We start from the raw sequence: 26464 nt of genomic DNA on the forward strand, positions 1-26464 counted from the left end.
TTACATCCCCAGCCTGTGCTGATACTGGGGGTTGCCCTGACCCAGGTGCAGCACCTTGCACATGACCTTGAACTTTATGATGTTCCCATGGACCCACTCCTCGAGCTTGTCTGGGTCCCTCTGGATGGCATCCCATCCTTCAGGTGTTGTCATCAAACTTGCTGCGGGTGCACTTGATCCCTCTGTCTATGCCATTAATGAAGATATTAAAGAACACTGGTCCCAGAATGGATCTGTGAAAGACTCCTCTTGTCACTGATGTCCACTGGGACTCTGAGATACAGACCACTCCCCTCCCAATGTGATTATCCAACCAATGCCTCACCACCCAACAGTCCATCCCTCAAATCCATCTCCCTCCAATTTAAGAAAAGGATATTGTGGGGGACTGTGACAAAGGCTTACGCGAAGTCCAGATAAATGACATCTCTAATCCCTTCCTTGTCCACTCCTGAGGTCACTGCATCACAGAAGGCCTCTGGTTTGTCAGGTAGGACTTACCCTTGTGAAGCCGTGCTGGTTACCTCCATTCACCTCCCTGTCCTCCATGTGCCTTACCGGAGTTTCTAGGAGGATCTGTTCCATGATCTTCCCAGGCACAGAGGGGAGGCTGACAGACCAGTAGTTCCTGGAGTCCTCCTTTCTATCATTTCTCAAGATAAGTACAATGGCTTCCCTTTTCCAGTCACCTGGGACTTCATCTGTCATGACTTTTCAAATATCGTGGAGAGTGGCTTGGCAACCACATCATCAAGGTCCCAAAGACTTACGTACACTCAGGTGGTCAGGAACCTGATCTTCTCTTACAGTGGGAGGGACTTTGCTCCCCCAGTCCCCATCCTGCTGTTGAGAGGCGTGGTAAGAGAGGTTGCCATTGAAGACTGAGGCAAAAATTAATATATCTATAGAAGCTTTTCCTGATCTTTTTTGTGTCCCTTGCCAGGTTCAGTTCCAGCTTTACCTTGGCCTTCCTCAACCCCAAATTGCCTGAGTAACATCAGTTTGCTCTGTATACTGCAACAAAGCAATAGCTTTCAATCCTTTGACCAAGTAACAAGGTCAGGGGGAAAAAGATAGCTATGGCAAAAAGACAGACGGTACTTCAGAGTGAAATTTCCAAAGAGCAACAAGCCACTACTAGGGAATGGAACTGTTCCAAAAGACTCACACAAAGCATCGAGTATCTATGCAAAACATGGGCCAAATTTTGGCTTACACTTAGATATGATGGATAAAAGATGAAAAAGAAAGAAAAAAATCACAGAATCACAAGATACCTGAGGCTTGAAGGTACTTCTGCAGAACATCTAGTCCAATTCTGCCTGCCTAAAGCAGTGTCAGTCAGAGCATGATGTCCAGGACTGTGTTGTCAGGTCTTTAAAAACTGCAAGGGGTTATCTCCACAGCCTCTCTAGAGTGGAAATACTGTTCTTCTGCTGAGCCACCCTCACAGTAAAGAAGTTCTAGCTTATGTTTAAAGGGACTTTCACCTATCTCAGTTCACATCCACTGACTTGCCTTTCACTTGATACCACTGAGAGGAGTTCATCTCTGGTTTTGTCACTCCCCCTGTCAGGTATTTATCCACATAAGAAACTTTCATCTTCCTCTAGTGACAGCCAACTTTGTAGACTTGCAGCTCTGAGAAGCCAACCAATACTAAACCAGATCTGGCTCTGGCCAACACATGGATCTGTTGTGGGAATTAACAGGGGAATTTATGTCCCCATTATCTCCCATCTCCACCAGCCAGGCTGGTTGGGCAATCAGTCTTCTCTCCAGCCTCTCTCCAGCAGAAGAAGCCTGGGACTACATAGCATCTAGAAAGCATGTTCTGCACCATACAATTCCTCTCTTGTCTAGTGGGAGCCAAGGTGGGGATCAGAATCAGCACCCTGAGAATCTACTGTGCTGGCTTCTCTTTTAAGAACTCACCAAACAATACAAGAGCTGATACAACTGTCCCTCTATGAAGATCTCTTAAGCAGTAGTGGAAACCACTTCATCATGCACCATTTGATGGGAGAAGCTGGAGAATGTCAGTGAATCCCAGCCAGCTGTCTCATACCTGGAGGAATCTGGTAAGAATAACTCAGGACCTTGCAATAGCTCTTGGAGTAATATCTGCTGCCTTTCTTTTATTGCAGGTGAGCCTTTTCGCAACAGCAGCCACTTACTAAATTTCATCAACGATTTAAGTCTAGCATGATAATGTTGAAAAATTAAGGATACATATATTGTCCAGTCATACAAACAGACTGAGCCACAAATTCTTCACACAGCAAAGTTGTATTCAGCTTGTCTAATAGCCAGAAAAACAGAAGTGTAAAGGATCAAACAACACAAAGCTACTTAAATGATTCACCACTTTGATCCCTCACTGATACAGTTAAGCACCCCTGAATACTTTTTATTCCTACCTTCTGTAGTTGACTTCATTCTACAATACCCTAAAAAATACTTTTATCCTTTCTCACATATGCTAAAGCAAAGTGATATCCATGAGAACACACCATGCGAAGTAATTTAAAAAAAAAAAAAATCACATAAAATGTGTAGTTTTTCATACTGTTTTGATGTTAAAAGTTTCCAAAAAAATGCAAATTTGATCTGCACTTATTTTTCAATGGCCAGAATTTTCAAAGTATTCTTGATAGAATCTTAACCTGAAGTGGTCTATCATATGAATCAGTGGAGGTGAGCATCCAGGTATTTCTGGTTATACAGTTTGGCAGCCTAATAAATATTACCAAGCATGGAGAGAAGAACTGAAAAGTATGACTGAGTTCCCTAAGTAGGGACCAAGAGAGGAAGATTTTACATTGTAGAACAAGTGGTTTTGCTTTACAGCAGCAAGAAAGCTAAGCTAAGAAGTCTGAACATCTCACAAGTTTCAACTAATGAAAACATTAAATTAGATAGATTTCCTTCAGGTTTTTACTAATGCATTCTGTTGAAAAATGATCCACACTCATCTCCAGAACAAAAGACAGAAAAGTCTTTGAAGAAAAAGTCTTTAACGGGGCCTTTTACATTTTCTTTGTACCATTCTGCCCTAGGAATAATGACAAGCCATCTAACTTCAGGAGCTTACAAAGTAACTTACATATTGCTAGAATTAATGATGGAATGTGTTCAATGCAGATTGGTAAATTCTAAGGCTAAATGAGATAGTTGTGATGAATAAATCCTTTATTTGTTCCTATGCTTAATTACTTCCACCATTAAAAATTCATTTCCAGTTTTCTGAGATCTCTGAATTCTACTTCCAGTTGCTAGATTATGTCCTAGATGAAAAAGTAAGATGAAAGAGTTCTTTTCTATAAGATAACTCCTTCCTTTCCCTTCAAGTAATTAATGGACAGTAATCAAATCACTACTTAATCTTCTCCTTAATAAGCCAAATTGAATTGTTTGAGAATTTAACTGTAAGGCAGAGTTTTCAAACATAAGTCATATTGCGGTTCATCTCTGAACCTTTTTTCAGTTTTAACATCCATTTTGAAGACTGAACTATTAATAGCTGGATACAACATTCCAGTGAAGATCTCACCACCATTATACATAGAAGTAGCCCCTCTTCTCCCTGCTACTCTCAAGTAAGCGAATGCATAAGGCATCCCATGCCAGACCCCCTTAGACACCTTTCTGCAACTGCTCCTCCAGATTTAGGTGGAAGTTTTCTTTCTCAGAGTGTACACCAAGATGGAGAAATATTTTCAAGTCCAGTTTCATGACTGACACAAACCAATCTAATCATGGGCGGCTGCTAAAAATGTTGATTTATCTTTCCTTCTGCCATTTTTGATTCCCTCCTCTGTGTTCTCACCCCAGTGCCCCTGTGCTTGTTGACCTGCCTGAAAAAAACAATCATTTTAAATGACACTGCCATCTTCGGGTACTGATGGTGATATTACATTTATGTAACACTCAATCTATATGATTAGCAATTCCTAAAATAAATCTAAGGAGGACTAGGTCTTTAAAGCTGCCTGGTGACCCAGCTGTCTGATTGAATGCTAGCCAGCAAAGACAGCTGAGTTAGGAAGCTTCCTGCTCTTCACATGGAATGGTTGAGAAAAGTTAGGGGCCCTTCAGAACAGAATCATGGTGTGATGGCACAAGTCTGGAAAAGCAGCAATGAGGTTGAATAACCTATTCGAAAAACATGCCTCTAGAGTCATTTTGCTTCTATGGGAATTGCAGGAATAGAGCCTGCTATTTCTACGACTGCTCTACAGCATGTGAGATGAATTCTGATCTGGGTATTTGCTGTTCTCCGTGAGCCCCTTGGCTTAGTTTTTTTCATCATTAAGAAATAAAGGCAGCACTGCCGTGACCTCATCTGGGAAGACACAGACTCTCAAGGCAGAAAGGAACCTCAGACATGACAGCAATTAAGACCATGTAAGAAACTAAAACAGGCAGGCAGAGATCCTGCCCGCTCTGCAATCCCAGGTCACCGTGAAGGAGCTGTCACATCCATTGGCTCTGAAGTCAGTCTAAACAACAAATAGAAAACTGCAGCTCCTGGATGGAAGAGAAAGGCAATTAGAAATTAGCTCTGCTGAAAGAAGCGCAATACACGTTACCCAGCACATAAGTACTTCCACCTTTACCTTTCCTGCAAGATATGTTTGGCCTGGAGGAGGACTGGAACTTCCCGTTGGTCTCCTTGTATCTTGTAACAGCTAGATGCCATAGCTAGAGCAGAAAGGGCTTCAAATGAACAGTAGAAAGCTGACCCCTGGTGTTGGGAACAGGGATACTGATAGAAGACAGCAAGGAAGGGAGGCTGCTCTGCTCCTGTAGTTCTCCAATAAGAGTCATTCACTAGCATTGCCTCAGACAAATGAATAAAAACAGCTGATGAATGGAAGCAACAGGCTACAGTGCTTGGCAGGAGTATTGCTGTTTTCATTTCTATGCTTTCATATCAGTTCCTCCTCCACAAAGCATCTAATCAACCAATGTGTACAGCAGAAAATTAATGGTTTCCTTCAGGGAGCTGCCTCATGATGCCAGAGAGTACAATGGGATTGTTGGTAAATATTTGATTAGAAAAAGCAAGTACAAATGGTATGAACACATGCAAGAATTAACACTGTGCCACTATCCAATGGGGATATTTATAGTACAGAGGTGATGCCAGCCACCAGTAACACATGTGGTACTACACCAAACACCTCATGAGTGACTCTGCCCATACAAAATGAGGATTCAAACAGATCCAATCTGTAGAGAGCTGATTGACAGCAGCTACTACAGTTTTCAGAGGATACACTGGGTATTTTCTTCTACTCCATCTCTGCACAGCACACAATAGGGAGAGTGCTGAATCATCTTCAGGGTCTTTATGTAAGCCCTCAGCCCCCATTTTGCCAGTCAAAAGAGGGGATGGTGCTCAGGGTAGGAAAGAACCCTCTCTTCTTGATACCCAGCATCCTTCGAAAATTTCCCAGGGAGTGGCAAAATACTCGACTGGTCATTAGCCTATGCATGCTCCTCTGTGGATGTTTTAATGCAACAGAACCCTGTTTTGAAGAGGCGTTTCCTTCCTGGAGTCTCTCTCCTAACAGAGGGACATCAGTAGGGCTGTGATGAGCTTCAAGCTGCTCTGCATGCACATCTACACAAGGAACTAAAATAACCCTGCAGCACAGTCACCGGAAAGGAGACTTCTCCAGGAAGGATGCATCCTTACTTGCCCACCTAGCTGAAGTGGGAAATCCCTCAACTACTTCCCAGTCCAAGGTCTGTCCTGTACTTCCAAATTTCAGCTTTGGAGCTATAACAAGCCCTCCAGCAAGGTGTGCCAGGTGCACTTGTGCAGGTTTTTGCTCCAGCAAGTGAGTCTGACAATACTGAGACAAGCTGCTTAAGAGGAGATAAGATGCCCTATCCTCTTGAGCTTTAAGAAATTGGTTTTAAAAGTGTCACACATTTGTCAGAAGCCATCAGGCAGAATTAAGCCTTTCCTGATCTAATTAGAGGCCCACTCCAGCCTGATTTTATATCATTCTTTAAATTCACATTTGTTGTATGAAACCAACACTGCAATAGCCAAAAGCTAAAATCAAACCAACATGCTAATTAAAATATCTTTTCAACAAACAAGGAAAAATTTTATCTTGTAATGCGGAAGGCAGACACCATCAAATACCTTCCCAATGAACAGAAATTAGATATAATTTCATAGCCAGACACTCCAGTAAACCTAGGCATGAAATCGGAATACAGTCTGGCAGTATTTTATAGACATTGCCCAAATGACCTCTCTCCTACTCAACACAGAAAATAACAGTAAGAAGTGGTATTACCCTCATCATCCCAACAGGCAGAAAGCTTTCACTGCCCAGTTATCTCGGACATTACATGTGGTTTTCAGAATTCCTGACCTGCAGTTGTTTGCTGAAACTTCTTTCCACTTCTTTCCACTGCTGAACTTTTTTCCACTTCATCTGGAAGCCACATTCTGCCCTTTCTCTTAACTAATCCTGAAGTTACGTAAATACATGTGCTAAGTAAAAGATAAAATGCATGATTAATAGTGCAAATACCACCCAGTGTGTCTTGGAGAAAAGCTGATGATTCAAGAAATCATAGAATTCAAATTGGGAAAACAATAGCTTGTTAAAATGTGAATCAGCTGCTGCTCAACATAGAACATGGTCCCAACTGACTGTCATTTGTAAATTAATTGAGATTTCCTTTTGGTGGCATCCACCTTGAAAGTCCAGTTGAATGAATTTATACACTGTAGCACAACTCAAGAAATAGAATTACAGTCTTAATATTCAGGCTGGGACTTCATGTTGTCAGCTGTAATGCCATATGCAAGAAATGATAAGAATTTGTTTCAAAGAAGAAAAGGAAATTGCGATTTTCAGAGCAAGCTGTGAAGTCTCAAAGGATTAGAGGCTGTCACAGATCCTGCAGTACAAGAGACATATAGGAAGAAGCTAAACTCTGACACCTTTAAAATATGAAAGGTCCCACTGCAGCTTGGGGTTTGGGTGGAAATCCTGCAAACTCTTTTGCAAATCTGAAAATGTATTTCAAACTTGCCTTTACAAAACTTAATTAATTTTTCTCAGTGGGAATACAAATTTGGAAAATTACATTAAAAACCATAAATCAGCCACAAGAGCAATTTAATCTCAATACACACAAACTAAGGTGCTTTAAAGGAAGCAAATGAACAGCAAGGAGCAACAAACTAGCAAAGGTGGACCAGACCCATGACTTACTGGGGATTTCCTATTGTATTCCAGGGATCAAAGTGGAGCTCTGAGCTGGTCTCTCAAGACACATGAAATGCAAAAGTTGCAGCTCATCAGATTTGCAAAGGTACAAGCCCACTGGGATTTTGGTCTAGGTCACAGAAGTCCATTTATTTGGGAATCATTGCCTCTACCTCCATGAGGTGATATTGCTTAGAGGGTCATGCAAGGAGAGAGACACCAGCTGCAACAGAGCTGCCAATTTCCTGAAATCCAGAGTGCTGCAATAGCAGGAAGTTTTCTTTTCAAGCCTGAGCTTTATTATTTAAACAAAGTTCTGCTTCTGCTTTGTTTCAGACCAAAACACTGCTAGCCATCATGGCAGTAAAGGAAGGTTTTAAAACACCAAACAGATTCCACCCTGAAATTATAGACGGCAAATAAAAACAAGTAAGGTCTTTCAATTTTTAATAATTTCATAATGCCTTGTCATGTCTGAATGATCAGACTTGGCAACACCATGCCACACTTAGGGAAAAATTTCCTAGCCCAAATAAAATTTACCTACTCCCCGAGAGATGAGCTCCCAATGCTTTTAAGTATTACCTTTTCCACTTTTAGTTCTTCCTGTTTTCTAACTTTCATACATCAAATAACTCTGCTGAAGACATCATAAATACTTATGTTGCTTGCAAAACAATTTTGAATATATTATTTTTATCATAGACAAGAAGGTAAGTATTCCACCACTCCCAGTGTCATTAATTTCTGTCCCACAGACTGCTTTAAGGGCATCTATGAAAAGAAACAACTATTAGTTAATATGCATACTACATAGAGATGGATAAAAATATAGAGATATTTTGCCTAAAGAGGTTTGTAACAAAAATTATTTACATACACAGCCTTGCTTTTAAGGGTGGCTATTGTGTACAGTTTAGCAAGGGGCAGATCAACGCATACAGAGAAGATGAACAGAGGCAATTTTGTACATTTTATGATATGTGTTCTTATTGATAATTTTTTGCACTATAGCATGACTCCAGGGTGTTACTGACAAAAGTCTTGCCAAAGTCAAGGTAGACAATATCCTCTGCTCTTCCCTCATCTATCCAGGTAGCTGTTTCATCATAGAAGGCAATAAGGTTGATCAAACATTATCTACCCCTATTTAATCTATGCTGACCTCTCCTGATGACCTTCTTGTCATCCATGCGGTCAGAGATGACCTCCAGAATAAGGCATTTCACCATCTTTCCAGGGACTGAGGTGATGCTGACTGGCTGGTAGTCCCCCTGGTCCTCCTTCTTGCCCTTTCTGAAAACTGGGGTGACATTTGCTTTCCCCAGGCACCTCTTCTGATTGCCACAACCTGTCAAAGACGATCATGAGCAGTCTTGCTATGGTGTCCATCAGTTCCCTCAGTGCTTGTTGATGCATTCCATCAGAGCCCAGGGACTTGCAGATGTCAAGACTGCCTAGGTGTTCTCTAACCCAATCCTCCATGATCAAAGGAAAGTCTTGCTTCCAACATTCCTTTACCCCGATCTTTTGGGTCAGAGACCCCTGAGGGCTGTTCTAGTCAATGAAGACCAATGCAAGAAGGTGTTCAGCAACTCTGCTTTGCCTGAATCCTCTCTTACCAGCATCCCCCCCCCAACAAGTAACAGGCCCACATTATCCTTTGTTTTCCTTTTGTTATTTATGTATTTGAAGAAGACTTTTTTGTTGTTCTTGACATCCTTGGCTAGAATTAATTCCAGATTGGCCTTGGCCCTCCTTGTCTCATTTCTACCTAATCTGTTAACATCTCTATATTCAGCCAAGTGGCCTGTCCCTGCTTCCATCTCCATCATCTTTCCTGCTCAGGCCTGAGTAATGACAGGAGTTCTTTATTGATCCACATAGGTGTCTCATCTGCTTTGCCTGATTTCTTGCTCATTGGGATGCATTGTTCTTAAGCCTGGAAGAAGTGATCCTTGAATATCAAACAACTCTCTCAGACTCATCTTCCCTGCAGGACCTGTTTCCATGTAATTCATCCAAGAAGACCCCTGAAATCCCCCTCTTACTCCCAGGGAACCACTCGGCAAATTGCAGCCTCCACACAGGTATTCACCATTGAAGTACATCCTTAGCTTGAAAGACTCTGAATGCAACTGAACAACGCAGATTACCCAGTTGTATCTAAGCCTGCAACAGTAACCTTTAAAAGAAATCATAACAGAATTCTGTACAAATTATTTATATGATCGAGTTTTTCAACGCAACACTTTACTACAGAGGCTGCACTCCCATAGTCATGACAGATTAACAATACTTCTATCTTCTTAACAAGGATTTAAAAACTTTTGAGCTTTAATAGCTGATTAACCACAGGAAAGTATGCATTCACTGATAAATAAACCTTACACAGTCACCAGCGTTTCTTATCTGTGTGGTAGATTTCACAACTACGGTTGCATCTGACAAACAGAGCAAATGGAAAAACCTCTCAAGGTTGCTGGTTCCAGAGCCTTATCTTGAGAGGCAACCAGAACAAACCCATAGCATACCAAACTCTCCCTTAAATTAATACACGTGCCTGCATGAGCCCTAAACAGATCTTATGCCTCCTGGCATTCATCAGTCCTGATACACTTACAGAGCACTATGGAGGCCAAACAAACCAATTCATTTAGTCTTCCCTTTCATGAACTCTCTGAAATTCCTCTGAAGAAAGAGGCATACAAATCTGAACTATTGTAAGGTAAAAGGAATTTTAAAAATACTTATTTTTTGTGAATCTACCTAAGTTACTGAACCTCATCCTCTAAGTTCTAATGCAAAGAATTAAATGAAGGCTGGATCTTTGGTCTTACTACTGTTATCTCTCAGATACAAGTCAAAGCATTCAGATTAAGAAATCTGCTTTGTACCCCATATCAAGGTTTTAACACTGAAATACAAAGCAAACAGAAGGAAACCAAGCCCTTTAAAATACAAAGTGAAATGGAAAAATAGTTAAGTATCTGGCATGAGTAAATACATTAAAGTTAAGCAATGCTGGCTTGTGTTTTATCCAGATTTTACTTTGCTATTTAGCGATCTAAGCATTGGATTATCAGGGAAACAGGTCATGTGCCAGGGTTGGTTGCAGGAATCACTTCCTACTCCCTAAGAGATATGGAGCTGATACCCAAGCACAATAGCATAACCAGCAGTACAGGGGCTCAGTGGGCAGCCAGGGCTAATCCCACTGCTCTTGAGAAGAGATGCTAGTGAAGATGGTCAGGACCACTAAAGCCTCAGGGCCTGACAAATTTTTTCCTACTTAGCACTTGAGAAGTAGAGTTGATTCCAGGACTTTTGCTATGGAAAAGTCAAGTTATAATAAAAATGTGACCTTAGTATTTGGAGGGAATGCAAAATAAAAAAGCAAATAGTGTTTACATGACAGACCACAGGCATAAGAACATCTGTATGTGGGAAAATGAATCTTTAAATTAAAGCAAAAATTGATCCTTTTAAGAGAGAGTGTTTAGACCTGTTTTGCCTGTCCTCAATATCTGTTGACTATCTTTTCTTACTGAGCCAAGGGGTGTCTCAGTATGGAAGGTCAGAAAGTCTTTTAGCAGATTTTCATCCCAAGACCCTCCCCTTGACATCAATGACAAAGAGAGTTAACCTGTCTATCCTTGGATTCTGCTGTGCAAATGCCAAAAAAAGAATTCCCACAGTAACTTAAATGGAGCGATTTCCAGAGACAAAGCTAAGAAAGGAAAGGCGTCAGACAAGTTTTATTGAACAGGTAAGACTCTGGCACACAAATGTTTAGTCTCCTGTGGATAAAAATGCACTAATCAAACTAACTGGGCTACACAGAGAGGTAAGTGGGTGGAATCTAATGGCCTGCAATGCACCAGAGACTCAACAGGATGGCTGAGCAGCTCCTTTGATCCCCAGGCACTAGAAAATCTGTTAATACATCTTTTTTCCCAAACACGCCAACAGAGCTCTTTACTATTTCATGCATAACAAAAAGCTACAGCAAAAGTTGATATTGTGAGTTGATTGAAAATTATGTGTACTTAAAGGTTAAGGCTTGGAAGAACCAGGCAAAGCTCACAGAATTTATATTACAAATCAGTAATTAAGTTTCCAAATGAAATTATTTTTTCATATGGTTTACTTAATGTATTATGGTTATTAGGTTATATTTACTAATAGATAGTATAATAGGTCATTTCTGCATATGTGGTAAGAGATATTCGGTATTTGGAAAACCAAATAAAGTGTAATTTTCTGTGTAATTATGTTTAATTGACCACAATTGGTTATCTCAATAAACCGGATGTACAATGGCTTAAATTTCTAACACTGATTCCACTAGGGAGGTTTTTCAAAGACTGTCAGACCATGGAGGAGGATAGAGATGTTTTGCAAATAAACTTTGAGGCCTCAAACAGGAGACAGTGCAGAAAGAAGCCCCTAAAAAGGTGAGAAGAGTGAATAAATCAGACTCCTGAAGAATATAAGATATCAAGGACACAAGATTTGACTGCTTTAAATCTTGCTTTAAGTGAAGAAATCGTATCTGCAACAGACCAGAAGTTCAGACAACAAATATCTATCTTTAAAATTTCCGCATTTTACATATTCCAGAGGATGGTAATTTACCAGATGCCAAAATTTATTGTTCTCAATTGCTCATCTGCTATTAAGAGCCACACATTGTCTGGCCTGATTCATGTAGCTCCAGCTTTTCTTTGATCTTGTTACATCATTTGTCTGGCAGATTAAAGATCCCTTTGTTACATGAGCTGCTTTCCCAATACAGGGAGTTAACAGACCACAATCCAGTGACCTAATAAGCTTTCCTTTGACAAGCTGAACAAACCAAATTCCTTAAATTTGTTTCCCAGGTCGGTCACCTTACTCTTAGATCATTCGTTCTTTCTTTTTTGAACCCTTTCCAATTTGTCACCCTTCTCTTTAGCATGTCACCAGTGATGAGCATGCCTTTCCAGGATAGTCATTTTAGCATTAAATTAAAAACTGCTTTTAAAAATTCTTTTAACCCCTGAGTTCCTTTGCAACCCTTCTCCTCTATAGATCCAAGGAATTCTGATTAAGTTCAGCATTGGTGTTTCTTCACAAAACTTTTTTAAAATCTCTGCATCCAAAAATAGGGCTTCCCTCGGTATGGGTACACAGCTTGAATTTTTTTGAACATTGTAGCACAGACTGATACCTTGTATTCTGCTACAAAGGGATCTAAATTGCTCTTGAATGATTGTTCCATTTCTTGACACCTCCCAGATATTTGTCTCATCAAAACTTTTTGATAGCAGTGATTTCACGCATAAAATAATAGATTAACATCAGACCTAGTTACTAATGGCTTTCGATATGCTTGCCTAAGAGGCATCTGATTGCTACATTTTATTTCCTATTTCATTCCCCAGCAGCCTCTTTTAATTAAGACAATGTATTAATGGAAAATTCCTTTCAGCTTTAAAAAGTCACATAGCACAAGCAGCACTAATAAATTAGTACATAGCAAACCCAAGCCCTCCAGGGTGTTCCTTTTTTGATTGTGGGGATACTCACTGCCCATACAAATGTTCTACAGGAATTCACAAATAAGACTTACAAATTCCCTTTTAATTCTTCTCTCTGCTTATTCTATTGATGCTTGTTTTCTGTATTGTAATATCCCTTTGCAGTAGCAACTTAAAATATAATCAGTTAAAACCACTGGCAACTATGCAATCATGTTTTATTTCTGTGATTGTCTTCTTTTTTTTCTGAACATAATTTCATTATTGATATTTAGATATCACTAACTCTTGTACCAACTACAATTAATAACTGGCATCAACAGCATTTGCAAAAGGGGAAAGTCTTTCAATTTACAGTACAAATATCCAAAATACCAATAAAAAATACATTCACAACTAAAAGGAAACACTCATACACTATGGTGGTACAATGCAGTTCTCAATCCTGTCACCAAAAACAGAGAATGAGCCTCAAAGGTCTTTTGCCATTGAAGATGTATTTAATTTTATCAATTTGCACGCTGGGCACATAACTGAATGAACATGAAGACATTTTCCCAAAGCTGGAATCTGTTATAGCATACAAATGCATGCCAAACAGCAAACTGAATCCAGACTGCAACATGAACTTCTCTTTGAGTGAGGTGTGTGGGCCACATGAATCTTTATCAGCCTTTTGCAGTATTTGACTCAGAAAACTTCAATAGCTTCACTGTGGGTTCTAAAAAGTCTGACATTCACTGCTGTACCTGGTCCAGCATATAGGCCATTATGACACTGGGGACCTGCCAGCCCCTCCTCTCCAGAGCAGTCCCCTCACACGAATTGCATGTGCACACAGTCCTATACTAGATAAAGAATTTCGTCCAGGCAGTATAAAATGTTTTTTCTCTGTCTGACAAGGTCTTAAATCTCTATTCCCAATATAAAAATAAACTCTTGTAGCTTAGAGAAAGATTAGTAGGGATTTCTGCTCCCAGGAGTCTTCTCTGTCTGTTCTGGGAACATAATTTAAATATATAAACATATTGGAAGAGACTTTCTGAGAGCTGCTTCAAAGATCTGAATTTTTTAGGTAGTATTCAATCCACTTGCTGCTTTTACTTAAAGTTTTCTGGTCATTCATCAGAAAATACCAAATTTAACAGCAGCTCATTATGTAAATCCATTCCAAACTATGTTCCACATCCTGCATCACAACCTTTAAATCTACCACTGCACAGAAGAAAACACAAGTGAACACCTGGCATATTTTGTAACACTGAGCCTTATTAAGCCCACAGCCTACACTCTTAAATCAAAGTTTTCAGGCTTTTTAAGGTTCTACTTTTCAAACATCCATTTCTGTCCTTGTCACAAGGCTTCCCTGTCATCTACAGGGCTATGCTGTCAACGATGACAGGAATTATAGTGCATGCAATCATCATTAGGTGGACTAAGTTTAGACCTCAAGCCATGTTTTAAATAAATTATTATCTTGCAGGAAGATGGACTAATAACTTTCTGAAATTATTTTTGGTTCTATTTTTTATGACTTTCTAATGTTTCAAGGAGCTGGGCTCCCTAAATATCCTTCTGGACAAGATGTCCAGTGTGCAGATAGATAATTACATCATGCAGTGAGTGAACACCAGCTGATGGGTAGGACACAAAGGGTTATAGTTAATGGGGTCACATCAGGCTGACAGCTGGTCACTGGTGGGATTCTGCAGGACTCCATCTTGGGCCCAGTGCTCTCCAGTGTCTTCATAAACAACTTAGACACAGGACTGGAAGGAATATTAAGCAAGTTTGTCCATGATACTAAACTGGAAGGAGCTGATGTCTCCCTCAAAGGCAGAGAGGCCCTGCAGAGAGACTCTGACAAATTAGAGAGATGTTCAGTCACCAACCATACACTGGGATGGGACAACCTTGGATGTATGGACGGACTGGGGAATGAGATGTGGAAAGCAGTGCCACAGAAAGAGACCCGGGGGTCCTGGTTGATGAGAAGTTGAATGTGAGTCAGCAGTGCCCTGGCATCCAGGAGGGCCAACTCTGTCCTGGGGGGCATCAGGCCCAGCATTACCAGCTGGGCAAGGGCGAGGAATGTCCCTCTCAGGAGGAGCTGAGGTCACTTGGTCTGTTCAGCCTGGAGACCAGGAAACTGAGAGGAGACCTCATCACAGTTACAACTTCATTGTGAGGGGCAGAGGAGGGCCAGGCACTGATCTCTGCTCTGTGATCAGTGACAGGACCTGAGGGAATGGCCTGAAGTTGTGTCAAGGGTAGTTTAGGTTGGATATCAGCAAAAGATTCTTCACCCAGAGGGTGTTTGGGCACTGGAATAGGTTCCCCAAGGAAGGGGTCACAGCACCAAGCCTGACAGAGCTCAAGAAGAGTTTGGAAAATGCTCTCAAGCACATGGTGGGGTTCTTGGGGATGATCCTGTGTAGAGCCAGGAGTTGGGCTTCTATGATCCTTGTGGGTCCCCCCCATTTCAGGACATTCTGTGATTCTATGGTTCTCAATCGTTATTTCTGTAATTTGACTGAGATCTCATAGAAAACTTGACTGATTTATCTACATTTCAGGAGCAGTTAACAAGTAGTTAACATCAATTAAAGATCACAGACCTTATCTGTATGCAGTGGGCTTCTTTCAGTGAGGGGACTCCAGTCCTGTTGAGTTATCTCACCTATTATCTGGACCCCTAGACCTAAGGAGCAGGTAAATGTCTTGTCAAAATTGACATCTCTCTTGTTAGGATGACTGATAAAATAACTGTGCTAACATAAGTATGAATGTGTTCATTCAGCATCCAGTTAAGTATATAATAAGATTTGATTTTAAAACTTACATGGCATTGAAACAGCAGAGCACACACTAGCTGGATTAAAAAACATTTCACTGCCAGAGCCTAAACTTCTGTCTCTTTAGACCACTAAGGTGCGTGATCCCTCAGGAAAATGCTCTCAGAGGTAAATGAGTGAATGAGAGCTGGGAGACATTTAGAGGTATTTTTTTTAGGGTACAAGAGCTCTCAATCCTGATACTCAAGAAGTTGGGTAGGGGAGCCAAGACTTAGACATCATCACAATAATCTCTTCAGCCCCTGTCTCCTCAATATTTAGCACTTTCCATTCCATTTTACACTGACTGATGATCATCTCTGGAGGACAAGGAAGATATGGACCTGTTGGAGTGAGTCCAAAGGAGATCTCACAGGCATGATCAGAGGGCTAGAGCACCCCCACTACGAACACAGGCTGAGAGGGTTGGGGTTGTTCAATCTGGAGAAGAGAAGGCTCTGGGAAGATGTCATTGTGGCCTTCCAGTACTTAAAAAGGGCTTATAAAAGAGATGTAGAATTACTTTTTACATAGGCAGATAATGAAAGGACTAGGGATAACCCTCTTAAACTGAGAATTTAGATTAGATATTAGGAATAAATTCTTTACTGTGAAGATGGTGAGACACTGGAATTGCCCAGAGAAGCTGTGGATGTCCCATCCCTGGAAGTGTTCAAGGACTGGTTTGATATCTGAGCAACATGATCTTGTGGGTGGCATTCCTAAAAAGGCAGAGGGGTTTGAATTGAACACTCTTTAAGATTCCTTTCAATCCAAACCACACTATGATTCTATGACTCCTTGCTTGTGTCTCTCAAATTCATATTTGGCAGAAAAACACTTCACTGGAAAACAAAGTATTTCGCGTAGAACAAGTCTCTGGGGCCTGAAACAAGCTGTCTACAAACCTAAGTGGCGTAATATGAAGCTGATCTTAGTTTTTATTAAATGTGGATTGGGAATTCACTACTAATTATTTTTTCCACTATTTGTTTTCTAGATAGAGGGAAATGAGGCATCTTGTAGGAAAAGAGGAGGAGGCAAATAGCATATCTCCATGCATATCCTCTCAGTCCCTGCAGAATTACATTTTCCCTCTGTGAGTGAGCTAGTTTTGCTACCAGTCATTTTCTTCATTCTAATCTCTAACTAAAGTGCTGATTCTGAAAATGCTTATGAAGTAGAGAGGGAAACAGGAAGAGGCAGTAGCTTGCTGTAAAAGCCACTTGGTTCATTTTTACCTTTCCTTGTTTCCTCTGAAGCATCCTGAGCATGTCCTATTTGGGGATATCCTTATTGCAGTGACCAACGATCCATCCGCCTCACTCAGTGCAGGGCAGTAAATAAAAGATTATCCATGGTCATTGGGCAGTTCATTGGAGAAGCGGGAAAATTCAAGACTGTCCAGTAAGTATGCGCAGCCACCCTGTATTTACCTGTCTCTATGTTGTAGGAGAGTGCAACCAGAGCTGTTTCATGTTCTGTGTTCCACCATTACTCTTCAGCTTCGGGGAGCCTCAGGACATCTATTAAGCGCCAGCTCATCTCCATGAAAGCTCTGGTCTAGATTTGACACCGATTTAGTTTGATCACAAAGTTGCAGCAACTCTTACTTTGGATGCAGTCACACCAGTGTAAGGACCCTGTGCCAGCATTGCTTATGCTGATTTTACACAAGAAACCTCGAACAGTATATGTATCTTTATGTGCTTTACTTCTGCCTACACGAAGCCCTATTTCAGACTGTGAAGAACTGAGTAGATATCTTTGCCAAATACCTCAGATTGACAGCGCTTTGTGTGTGAGTCCGTACTCTTCACACATCCCTGTGAGTGGCAAGTTACATCCATTAAATCCAAAGAAACTGTAGGCTAAAATACATTGGCCATAGAGACAATGTTTTTCCCTACTCAGCTCATGTGCTGACAGAGCTGCACGTAAAATGCCATCACTGAAGGCTGTCAAAGGCACAATTGCTTTTGGAACATGAACTGAGGTGATGGCAAAGACCTGAGCTCATATTTGTAGTGTTCCCATCAGCAAGGCAGAACACAAGCCGAACAGCCACTAGAGGCTCTTTGAACCCTGCACTGCAGGCTGTCAGTGTAGACAGAAACCCAGCAATCTCATTTATGCAAAAAACAAAAACAGAAAGATAGCTCCTCCTCATGGGAATAAAAATTAGTTCCAGACAGACAGCATAAAACCTGAATTGCAAATTTCAATGACAATATTTTCTTGTTCAGAAGAGCCTGTCTCATGCCAAAGAAACTCTGTTAGCATCAGAAATCCCACCCAAATAAATCACTGGTGAAGACTGCAGAAGTAGGGTACAAAAGCAAAGGAGAGGCTAGAGCCCTCTCTGCAAAGAAAGCACCCACCACTCTGGAGTGGTGTCAACCCACAGTAAACAAGGGATCTTTTGTTTCAAAAAGTATACTTTGGGCAGTAGGACAAATGCGTTACTTGTATCTTGGCAGTGCTCCCAAATGCCTGCTGCACAGAAGACTGGTGATGTAATTATGGCCACAGAAGATCCAAAGATATTCCAGCCCTTGTGTAACTCTAGGATCATTTCCTCTGGGCTGGATTTATCTCACCTCACTTTATTCATCTAAGAGACAGGCACCCAGGCTGGGTGCTCTGCCTTGGTTCACTTGTGAGGAGGGATCACCCCTTCCAGAGAGCCACTGAGCTGCTCCCTTGAACATCAGGATGGATGGCCTCTGGATGTGCTGATCTCTCCCTGCTGACTAAACTGAGAGTCTAGAGCAGAGACTCAGCTCTTAGCTCTTGGTTGGCTACAGCTGGATGAGAGGAGCTATGTCCTCTGTCCTCTATATAAATGGGATAAGAAGATTTCTGGATCTCTCGTCCACTTACATGGCAAGCTACTGAGTTTGCCTCCCTTTGCATCTCTGTATTGCCTTTGGTACAACAGACCCTGGCAGAACTAACAAATACTTTTGCACAACCCAGAAAGCACACTGGTCTTGCTTAGTGTACGAAGCATATGAAATTAGAACAATTGCTTGAATAGGTTAAGCACGGAGATTACCTTCCTTGAGCTTGTATCTCTCCTCTGCCACCTGGCTGACAGGGCAGTGGGAAGGCATTGCTAAATTCCTGCACTCTCTAAGCACAGGAATGTGAGAACAGTAAGATTTTGCTGTGCTGTACAAGACAAGGACATCCTGAGCACTTCACACTATGCTTTCTTTTCCAAAAGCTGATTCTAATCTGCTCTTTAGAATAGCTGCTGTCTGCTGAATTAAAGAGAGTGTCAGGCCAATTTAGGCTTCTTGGCAAACTAACAGGAACATTTCCAGAGCTCAGATGGAGTGAAAGTCAAAAGAAAAACATAATTTTAAAAGGAAAATGAAATTTTGCAAGCAGAGTGCAGTCGTATAAATGAAGACAACCCATCTGGTTCCATTGTCAGAGCACAGAAAAAGACATAAGAATGAATATATATTTGGGATGATACCAAAGGTCCCTGTAGCCACTCTAGCCAAGTACCTTACACCAACAAGTAGCAATTGCTTACATTGAGAATCTCAACAAATACAGGTCTGTTGCCTGTATGTAACAAGCTCCCAGCAATTCAAAGCTATTAACTTACTGAATCAGGTGGTTTATCCCTCCAACAGCAAACTGGTCCTCCATGAAGCTATCTAAACTCTTTTGAAACCATATGTATCTCTGTTCTCCAGATCACAAAGGAAGGAAGAATAGTTTAGCGATTCCATTATGTGTCACACTATCCCGTTTTAAATTTTAGTCCTACAATAATTTCTGTCTATGCCTAGTACTTCTGAATGTTCATGTCATGGAATGGAAACGTCTAATCCCTGTATTGAGCTAAATCTCAATTTATTGCTTTGAAATTAGGTGAGTCCTTGTTAAGAGATGCAATCCATGCCTCAGAGGATTGTCTGAGTTGATCTCAGAGCAGTTGTTAAATATTTCAAATCTCTCAATGATTCTTTTGCATTTAATACTTACAAGAGCCATACCCCACTGCAAATAGGTCCTTGTACTTTGGATTCCTGTAATGAGAAAATATATATAAGATTGCATTTATTATTAACCATGTAGTTCCACAGCAATGCACAGTGTTTCACACATTAAATCGGAGTCTGTTCTCACAGGACTGCACAGTGTGAGGGCTCTGCCCTTTGACCATATGCATTAGTAAAGTTTGTGAGAAACTCATCCAAATTCAAGATGCAGAACACCTGCAAAAAAGCAGAACATCAGAAGATCAAAACAGTACATGAAAAGGATAAAAAGACAGACATTATGTCAATCTCCAGCACTTCTTGGCTTATCCATTTCATAATTGCAGAAAGTTTACTTTCAAAAATGAGGTCTTTGAGGAAAGCAAAAAGGCAGGAACATGTTGGTTCCCATCTTTCAGCAGCAAGATTAAGAAGTTTCTAAATCAATAAGCTCACCTTCCATACCTGTTATTAAATTACAAGAGGTGCTTCAAGAGACAGCTATCAGTCCATGAATTCATGATCATTCCCACAGACCAGGAAGGAACATTTCCTTCTGACCCAGCTGGTGAACAGTGTATTTCCTGAGGCAAATACTGATGGTGAGCAACTGGCCATCTACTATGTCTTCTAAAGTCTCTTTACTTGAAAAACATCTACCGTCTCTACAACCTCTACTGTGTGTGGTAAGTCACTGTAAGTAGGGTTTCCATGGGACAAAGATCAGTACTGTTGTTATCCCTGAGCTCACACAGCACAACCAGTGGGTAACAATTCTGTGAAATGAATGTATGTGGAAATTATCTAATGAGTATTTTCTCTGACTTACTACTGTGAATTGATAAAATAAATCCACTTCTCATTTAATTTCTCCTTTTTCATTTGGGCTAATACCTAGGCATCCTAATGCTCTTGTTCATTTCACTAAATGCACCATCACTGCTAAAAATGAGAGAATAAAAATTGAATTAGAAAGGCTTATTCCATAAAGCAATTTGGAGTTATTCTTCCAATTTCAGAGCCACCTTTCTGTTATCATTTCCTGGAGACAAGTATAACAGCAGTACAAATTACCTGTTAAAGATGCCTTTTCTCCCAATTTTGCTTCCCATTTGTACTGTTATCTGTCATTCTCAAAAAACTACATGCTTGATACTCCCTTATATAAGACCACAGTGGCTTGAAAGGCAGAAGACTGCAATCCTGCTCTGTCTCTCCACAGATCCTCCTTGTCAAGGCACAAATGTGCTCACACAAACAAGTGAGAGGAGGCCTAACTGCAGGAGAACACAGGGCAGGGTCTGATTAGGTTTGTCTCATGCTCAGTGCATGAACCAAGCCAATTCTTAGAGGATCAAGCATATTAAAAAGTGAAAGGACTCATTCAGGTTGGTAATAAGTGAGTTTTTTCACAGTAAAAACCATAGCAATAATATCTCAGAACAAAAGAGAGTCGATTTCCAAGTATCAGTGATCATTTTTGGACTGACTGAATATGCAAAAATGGACTGCAGGGCAAATGCCTACTTTACTGAACTGTGCAAGATCCCAATACACAAATACCTCTGTTGTCTGGAGGAGAAGCAGTATGAGGAGTGGCTGAGGTCACTTTGTTCAGCCTGGAGAAGAGGAAACTGAGGGGAGACCTCATCACAGTTACAACTTCATTGTGAGGAGAAGAGGAGGGGCAGACACTGATCTCTGTGGTGACCAGTGACAGGACCTGAGGGAGTGGCATCAAGCTGTGTCAGGAGAGGGTTAGGTTGGATCTTAAGAAAAGGCTCTTCACCCAGAGGGTGGCTGGGCTCTAGAACAGGCTCCCCAGGGAAGTGGTCAAAGCACCAAGCCTGACAAAGTTCAAGAAATGTTTGGTCAACTCTCAGGCCCATAGCAGGACTTTTGGAGCTGTCCTGTGTAGGGCTGACTCCTACAGCATATAGTCCAAGCACATGACACATCTATCCCAGCTTTCCCAAGAAAGGGACTCTTCTTTGTCCTGCTAACCGCACTCACTTTTCCCAAGTGCTGCACAGTTCTCTGTGCTCTGCCTTCAGTTTCTGCTGAAGGGCACAAAGCTGGCACATTCAACCTTACACAATCTTCTTTGCAACCAGAAGCACCGGGCACGTTTAGGTGCTGCGCAAACAGCTGACTGTAATAAATCGGTAACCGTGTTCCCAGAGAAACCAGACCTGCCTCGTAAGATCCCGTTACATTCGATTCCACTCCCCTGCGCAACAGTCGAGGTAAGTTTGGAATGCAGAGACTTACCAGGAGATGGCAGTAACGGCAAGTTTCTTGGTTTTTTCATACCGGAACTTCCAGAGTGGGAGGAGGGTTCCTTCCTGGCCTCTGAATTCATCTGAGGCATCCTCAAAATATTTAAAATCTAAACAAAAAAAAAAACAAGGAAAAGGTCCCAGTGTATAAATCAGAAATAAATCAGCACAGTTCAGTGTCAGGGAAGCTTTAAAAGACAACCTGTTATCCTCACAGCCTCTGCACAACCCAACTGTTAGTGTAAAATGCATCTCAGCTCTTAACTCCTAACTCCAAGCCTCAGCACCTCAGCCCTGCATTTTATCAAGCACCAACTCTTCACACACACAGGAAAATAAAAATCAAACTGATGATCAGCAGACAAGGATTAACAGGAAAATAGAAGCCCAGAGCAAGGTGTGACCTCAGGCCATTCCCAGAGCTAGACATGGCCCTTCAGGAGGAAGCTGAGTAGAGACAGTAAAACGAGTCTTGCAAAAGGACATCAAGACTGAGTACGTTGCTGTGGCTGGGATCTGTATGTGCGCAGGGAGCTGCTCAGCTCTGGCTGCTGTCACCAGCACCTGCATCGAGGAGTGAAGTACCTGCTGAGGGAAGGAAGTGCTGCAGGGAGGGCAGTGCTCACCAGACCTGCTGTCTCCAGCCAGCTCAGAGCAGGGCTAATGTGGCACGCTCTTTGCATGCCCATGGTCTGATGTAGTATTTGCCTTGTGTGAGTCAGCAGGTTCCCAGAGCTGCTCATTTTACTTGTGTTTCTCTATTCTCTTCTGTTCTGTCCTGTCCTTGCTGTGGGTGTAGGTACTTATCTGCAGGACTTCAGACTTGAGTTAGAAGCACCTCTCAGTGGGCCATACCTTGTGCAATGTCATCAAATGTGTTCAGGTTCACCATCCGTTCCGTTATTTTAGCAGCCTTTGCAACCTTGCTTAGAGAATCACCGTGCTGAAGAGAAAAGAAAGGAAGAGAAAATGTACTTCCTGTCTGTTTACAGGTGCCTCAGATCTCACGTGACTGAAAAACTTGAGTCCTTTGATCTTGAATACAGATTAATTTGAAATGTGTCGCACCAGCACCTAATGATATGGGCACTTGAAAAAACGTAACTGCTTTATTATAAATTTAGCAAGATGCCATCCACAGCTGAGCTCCAGTAACTTCAGTGTTTGTTCCTGATTTAACTCAATACAGGTACTTACCTATAAAGGTATATAAGAGTCTTGTCTTTCAAGCTAACTCCTGACAGGATGAGCTAAAAAGACACAAATTACTCCTACCCCATCTTGCTGAATAACAGTTCAGCAGATTCGGTGATGAAATCAGAGAGGTCTGATCATGCATGAGCACTCCCTCATCTCTACCTGGAGAGGTTTATTGTCTCAGGCATTAAGTAAACATCACAGGATTTAGGAGTCCTTCAGTGGTTAATTACAACTTGATGCATTCACAAGTCCATGGACAAGTGGAGAAAAGAGTCTAGCAGGGGCTATTTGTCATCAGGTGGCTGGTTGGTATGCTTATCTGACAGAGCTCTCTGGCTGATCACCTCATCTTACTAAACTCCATTCTCAACTATTTTTGTGTGAGTGTGCTCTCTATACTCTGTGTGTGTATGTGCGACCACTAGTGAAATCTGAACTGGATTAATTAGAAAGAACAACAAGAAGCCTGCATGCCAGTAGTGGGAAGGACAAAGCTTGAAAGTCCACAGACTGTGCTGGACCATATAAGGATGATGTCATCACAGCTCTGTGCACTGATGTGAGAATGCCAAGGCATGTATAAGGTGCTCTGAGAGCTTGCTGCTTCAAGTACCTGAATCCCCATCCACTACTGGTGTCCCAAAGCCCCACCAGTGTTTCAAAGCCTTTCATCTTCAAACCCCTGCTAGGGACTGATGGCTGCCAGCACAGTAAGATTTCCTTTACAGTGACAACACTGAAAAGAAACATGTCATCCTTGACACAGCTCTGAGGGTGCCCTGAACATGAAAAGAAAAAGTGAAATCAGCTGACCAAACTATACCACACAGTCACAGTCAGAACTAGGAACATGACTTCAGATTATGTGTGTCCAGCCCTCTGCTTCTTTCCTGAGCTCTGCAGACACTCAAGGGAGATTGAGTCTCACTTCAAAGAGCATGAAACTAATAGGGCTACACAGAGATGAGAGGACAAAAGAGAAAAAGAATTCTATAAACTGTTACATTTTTTATAAATCCATAGTTTGCTTACACCTCCAGTAATGTGTGCAGTCTTCTTTTCCCATCCTAGAAAATATTAAGTAGAATTTGAAACCAAGTTCAGAGAAAGGGAGCAGAAGAAGCGAAGGGATTCTGCCCCTCTGCTCTGTTCAGACCCACCTGGAGCCCTGCATCCAGCTCTGGGGTCCCAGCACAGGAAGGACAGGGACCTGTTGCAGTGAGCCCAGAGTAGGTCATGAATATGATCAAAAGCTGGAGCCCCTCTCCTATGGAGACAGGTTGAGAGAATTGGGGTTGTTCAGCCTGGAGAAGAGAAGGCTCTGGAGAGACCTTAAAGAACCTTAAAGTGCCTAAAGAGAACCTACAGGAAATACAGGAATACTATTTATCAGGAAGTTTAGCGATAGGATGAGGAGCACCTGTTTTAAAATAAAAGAGGGTAGATTTAGATTAAATATTAGGAAGAAATTCTTTACTGTGAGGGTGGTGAGGCACTGGCACAGGTTGCCCAGAGAAGCTGTGGACACCCCATCCCTGGAAGTGTTCAAGGCCAGGCTGGATGGGGCTTTGAGCAACCTGGTCCAGTGGAAGGCATCCCTGCCCATGTCAGGGGGGTTGGAACTAGATCATCTTCAAGGTCCCTTCCAACCCAACCATTTTATGAATTTATGATACTATGATTCCATAAATTTTAATTTTGGGGGATTCAGTGGAAAAGAGGCTATAAATAAAAAAGAAACAAAACAAAAAACCAAAACAACCTTGTAAATGCAGAAACAATATATTATTCAATTGATTTTTTTCTGCAATGCAGGAAACTCTCCAGATGAATCAAAAAAGCTTTAAGTCAGCTTTTCTGTCAGGTAGCTATGCTGTTAACAACACATCCATGACTAACTACATTTTTGACATTATAAGTGGATGAGAGTAAGTTATTTTCCCTGCGTATCCTGTCCTGTTTCAGATTTTATTTATTCTGTATGCTACTGAAATAAATCTTCAGAGGAAGTTCTAAGCCTAATTTTTCTTTTTTTTTTAAAAACAATTCCTGTTTGAAACACACTTTTCCACATTAGGCCAATTCTGAGCTAGCTAGCCAAATGCAATGAGAGCTCATAGGATAACACATTTGTTTTGTTTATTTCTGTGCATAATTTATTTTTAGAACAGCAATAATGTTAATCGAATCATATGTAAGATGGATAATGGGCTAATACTTTGAAAACAAATGTCTTGGCCTGGCTCTGTAATTCCTTATCACTAATTGTCTCATACTTGCCTCTCAGCAGGTGGCCAGTTGCAATGTGCAACTCCCATAAACTGAAGCATGACAAAAAGCTTCCACTGGTGTGTAACTGCAAATCCAGAAGACAAATACCACCCTAACATCATGGCAGTAACTGCTCATACCTCTGGCAATACATATACTGTGACTAGAGGAGCCCCTGATTTGCAAAGAAAGAAGCACAGTACAGGGTTGTCGTCATCTGTTGCCCAGCCAACACCTGAATGCAAACACCAACTGTAAATCCCAAATAAAGTCCCCCAGCTTGAACCATGTCAAGCAGTTATTAAATTCCATAACTGTACTCATCTGCTCTTCTTCACTCCTTGCTTTTAATTCTGACAGACTGCAAACAGAAAATTGAAGACAGGGGAGTTGGGATGGATCCACTCCTAGGGATGACCCAGGAACAAGTGAACAATAATGTGAAAGTTAATTGCATTCTAAATTCACTTATTATATAAAAAATAATAGTATCCTTCCAAGAGCTTCCAAGTGGTATTTGTGACCCTGTGCATTGTCTCACCAGGCACATCTCAGACAGGGGTAATGGTACATGTAAGATAGGACCTCACATGATTCAGGAATGCACATTTCTCTGTTAAGTAGAAATTTTGTTTGCACTTCTTAGGACAATGATCAACCACCTGTGTTTCAGAGGAGATTAGAGACTGTTCCACTGCAGTAAGTTCCAACTTCAATTTCATTTTTTAATTAATTTAATTTATATTTTAATTTTTCTATTCCTAATTGGTTGACATTTATCTGTATTTCTGTTGACACTATCCTCTGCCTTAGTAATTCTCTCACTCTGTTGTCTAACTCAGAGTCCCTACCTACCTTTGCATTAGCAGATAAACATGCTAAGATTTTCTAGTGTTGTATATTCAACCTTTCAATTTCTTACCGTATTTTCCATCTCTACGCAGGTTTGCAACCAATCATCTTTGAAAAGTGGTGATCAAAATCACATATCCCTGTTCTAGTCCTGAAAAGGTATCAGCATAAATATCTTCTCTGCTATTCATCACAGGGATATTCCAGCAATGTGCTTGTCTCTCATAGCCGCATCACAATTAACCACATCACAATAAACCA

At 41.2% G+C, this 26464-nt stretch overlaps 1 protein-coding gene across 1 annotated transcript in view; it reads right to left on the reverse strand.

The window, feature by feature from the left end:
• Positions 1–26464, reverse strand: part of DNAI1 (dynein axonemal intermediate chain 1) — a 148426-nt gene that overhangs the window by 86054 nt on the left and 35908 nt on the right. Inside the window, exons 10-12 of the mRNA XM_017746567.1 lie at positions 22736–22823; positions 21873–21990; positions 19606–19649 (exon numbers count right to left, since the gene is read on the reverse strand). Coding sequence (XP_017602056.1) covers positions 19606–19649; positions 21873–21990; positions 22736–22823 — 250 coding nt within the window. The remainder of the gene's footprint in view (positions 1–19605; positions 19650–21872; positions 21991–22735; positions 22824–26464) is intronic.

The sequence above is a fragment of the Corvus brachyrhynchos genome, unplaced genomic scaffold, assembly GCF_000691975.1.
Source record: "Corvus brachyrhynchos isolate BGI_N302 unplaced genomic scaffold, ASM69197v1 scaffold139, whole genome shotgun sequence".
NCBI classification, from domain to species: Eukaryota; Metazoa; Chordata; class Aves; order Passeriformes; family Corvidae; genus Corvus; species Corvus brachyrhynchos.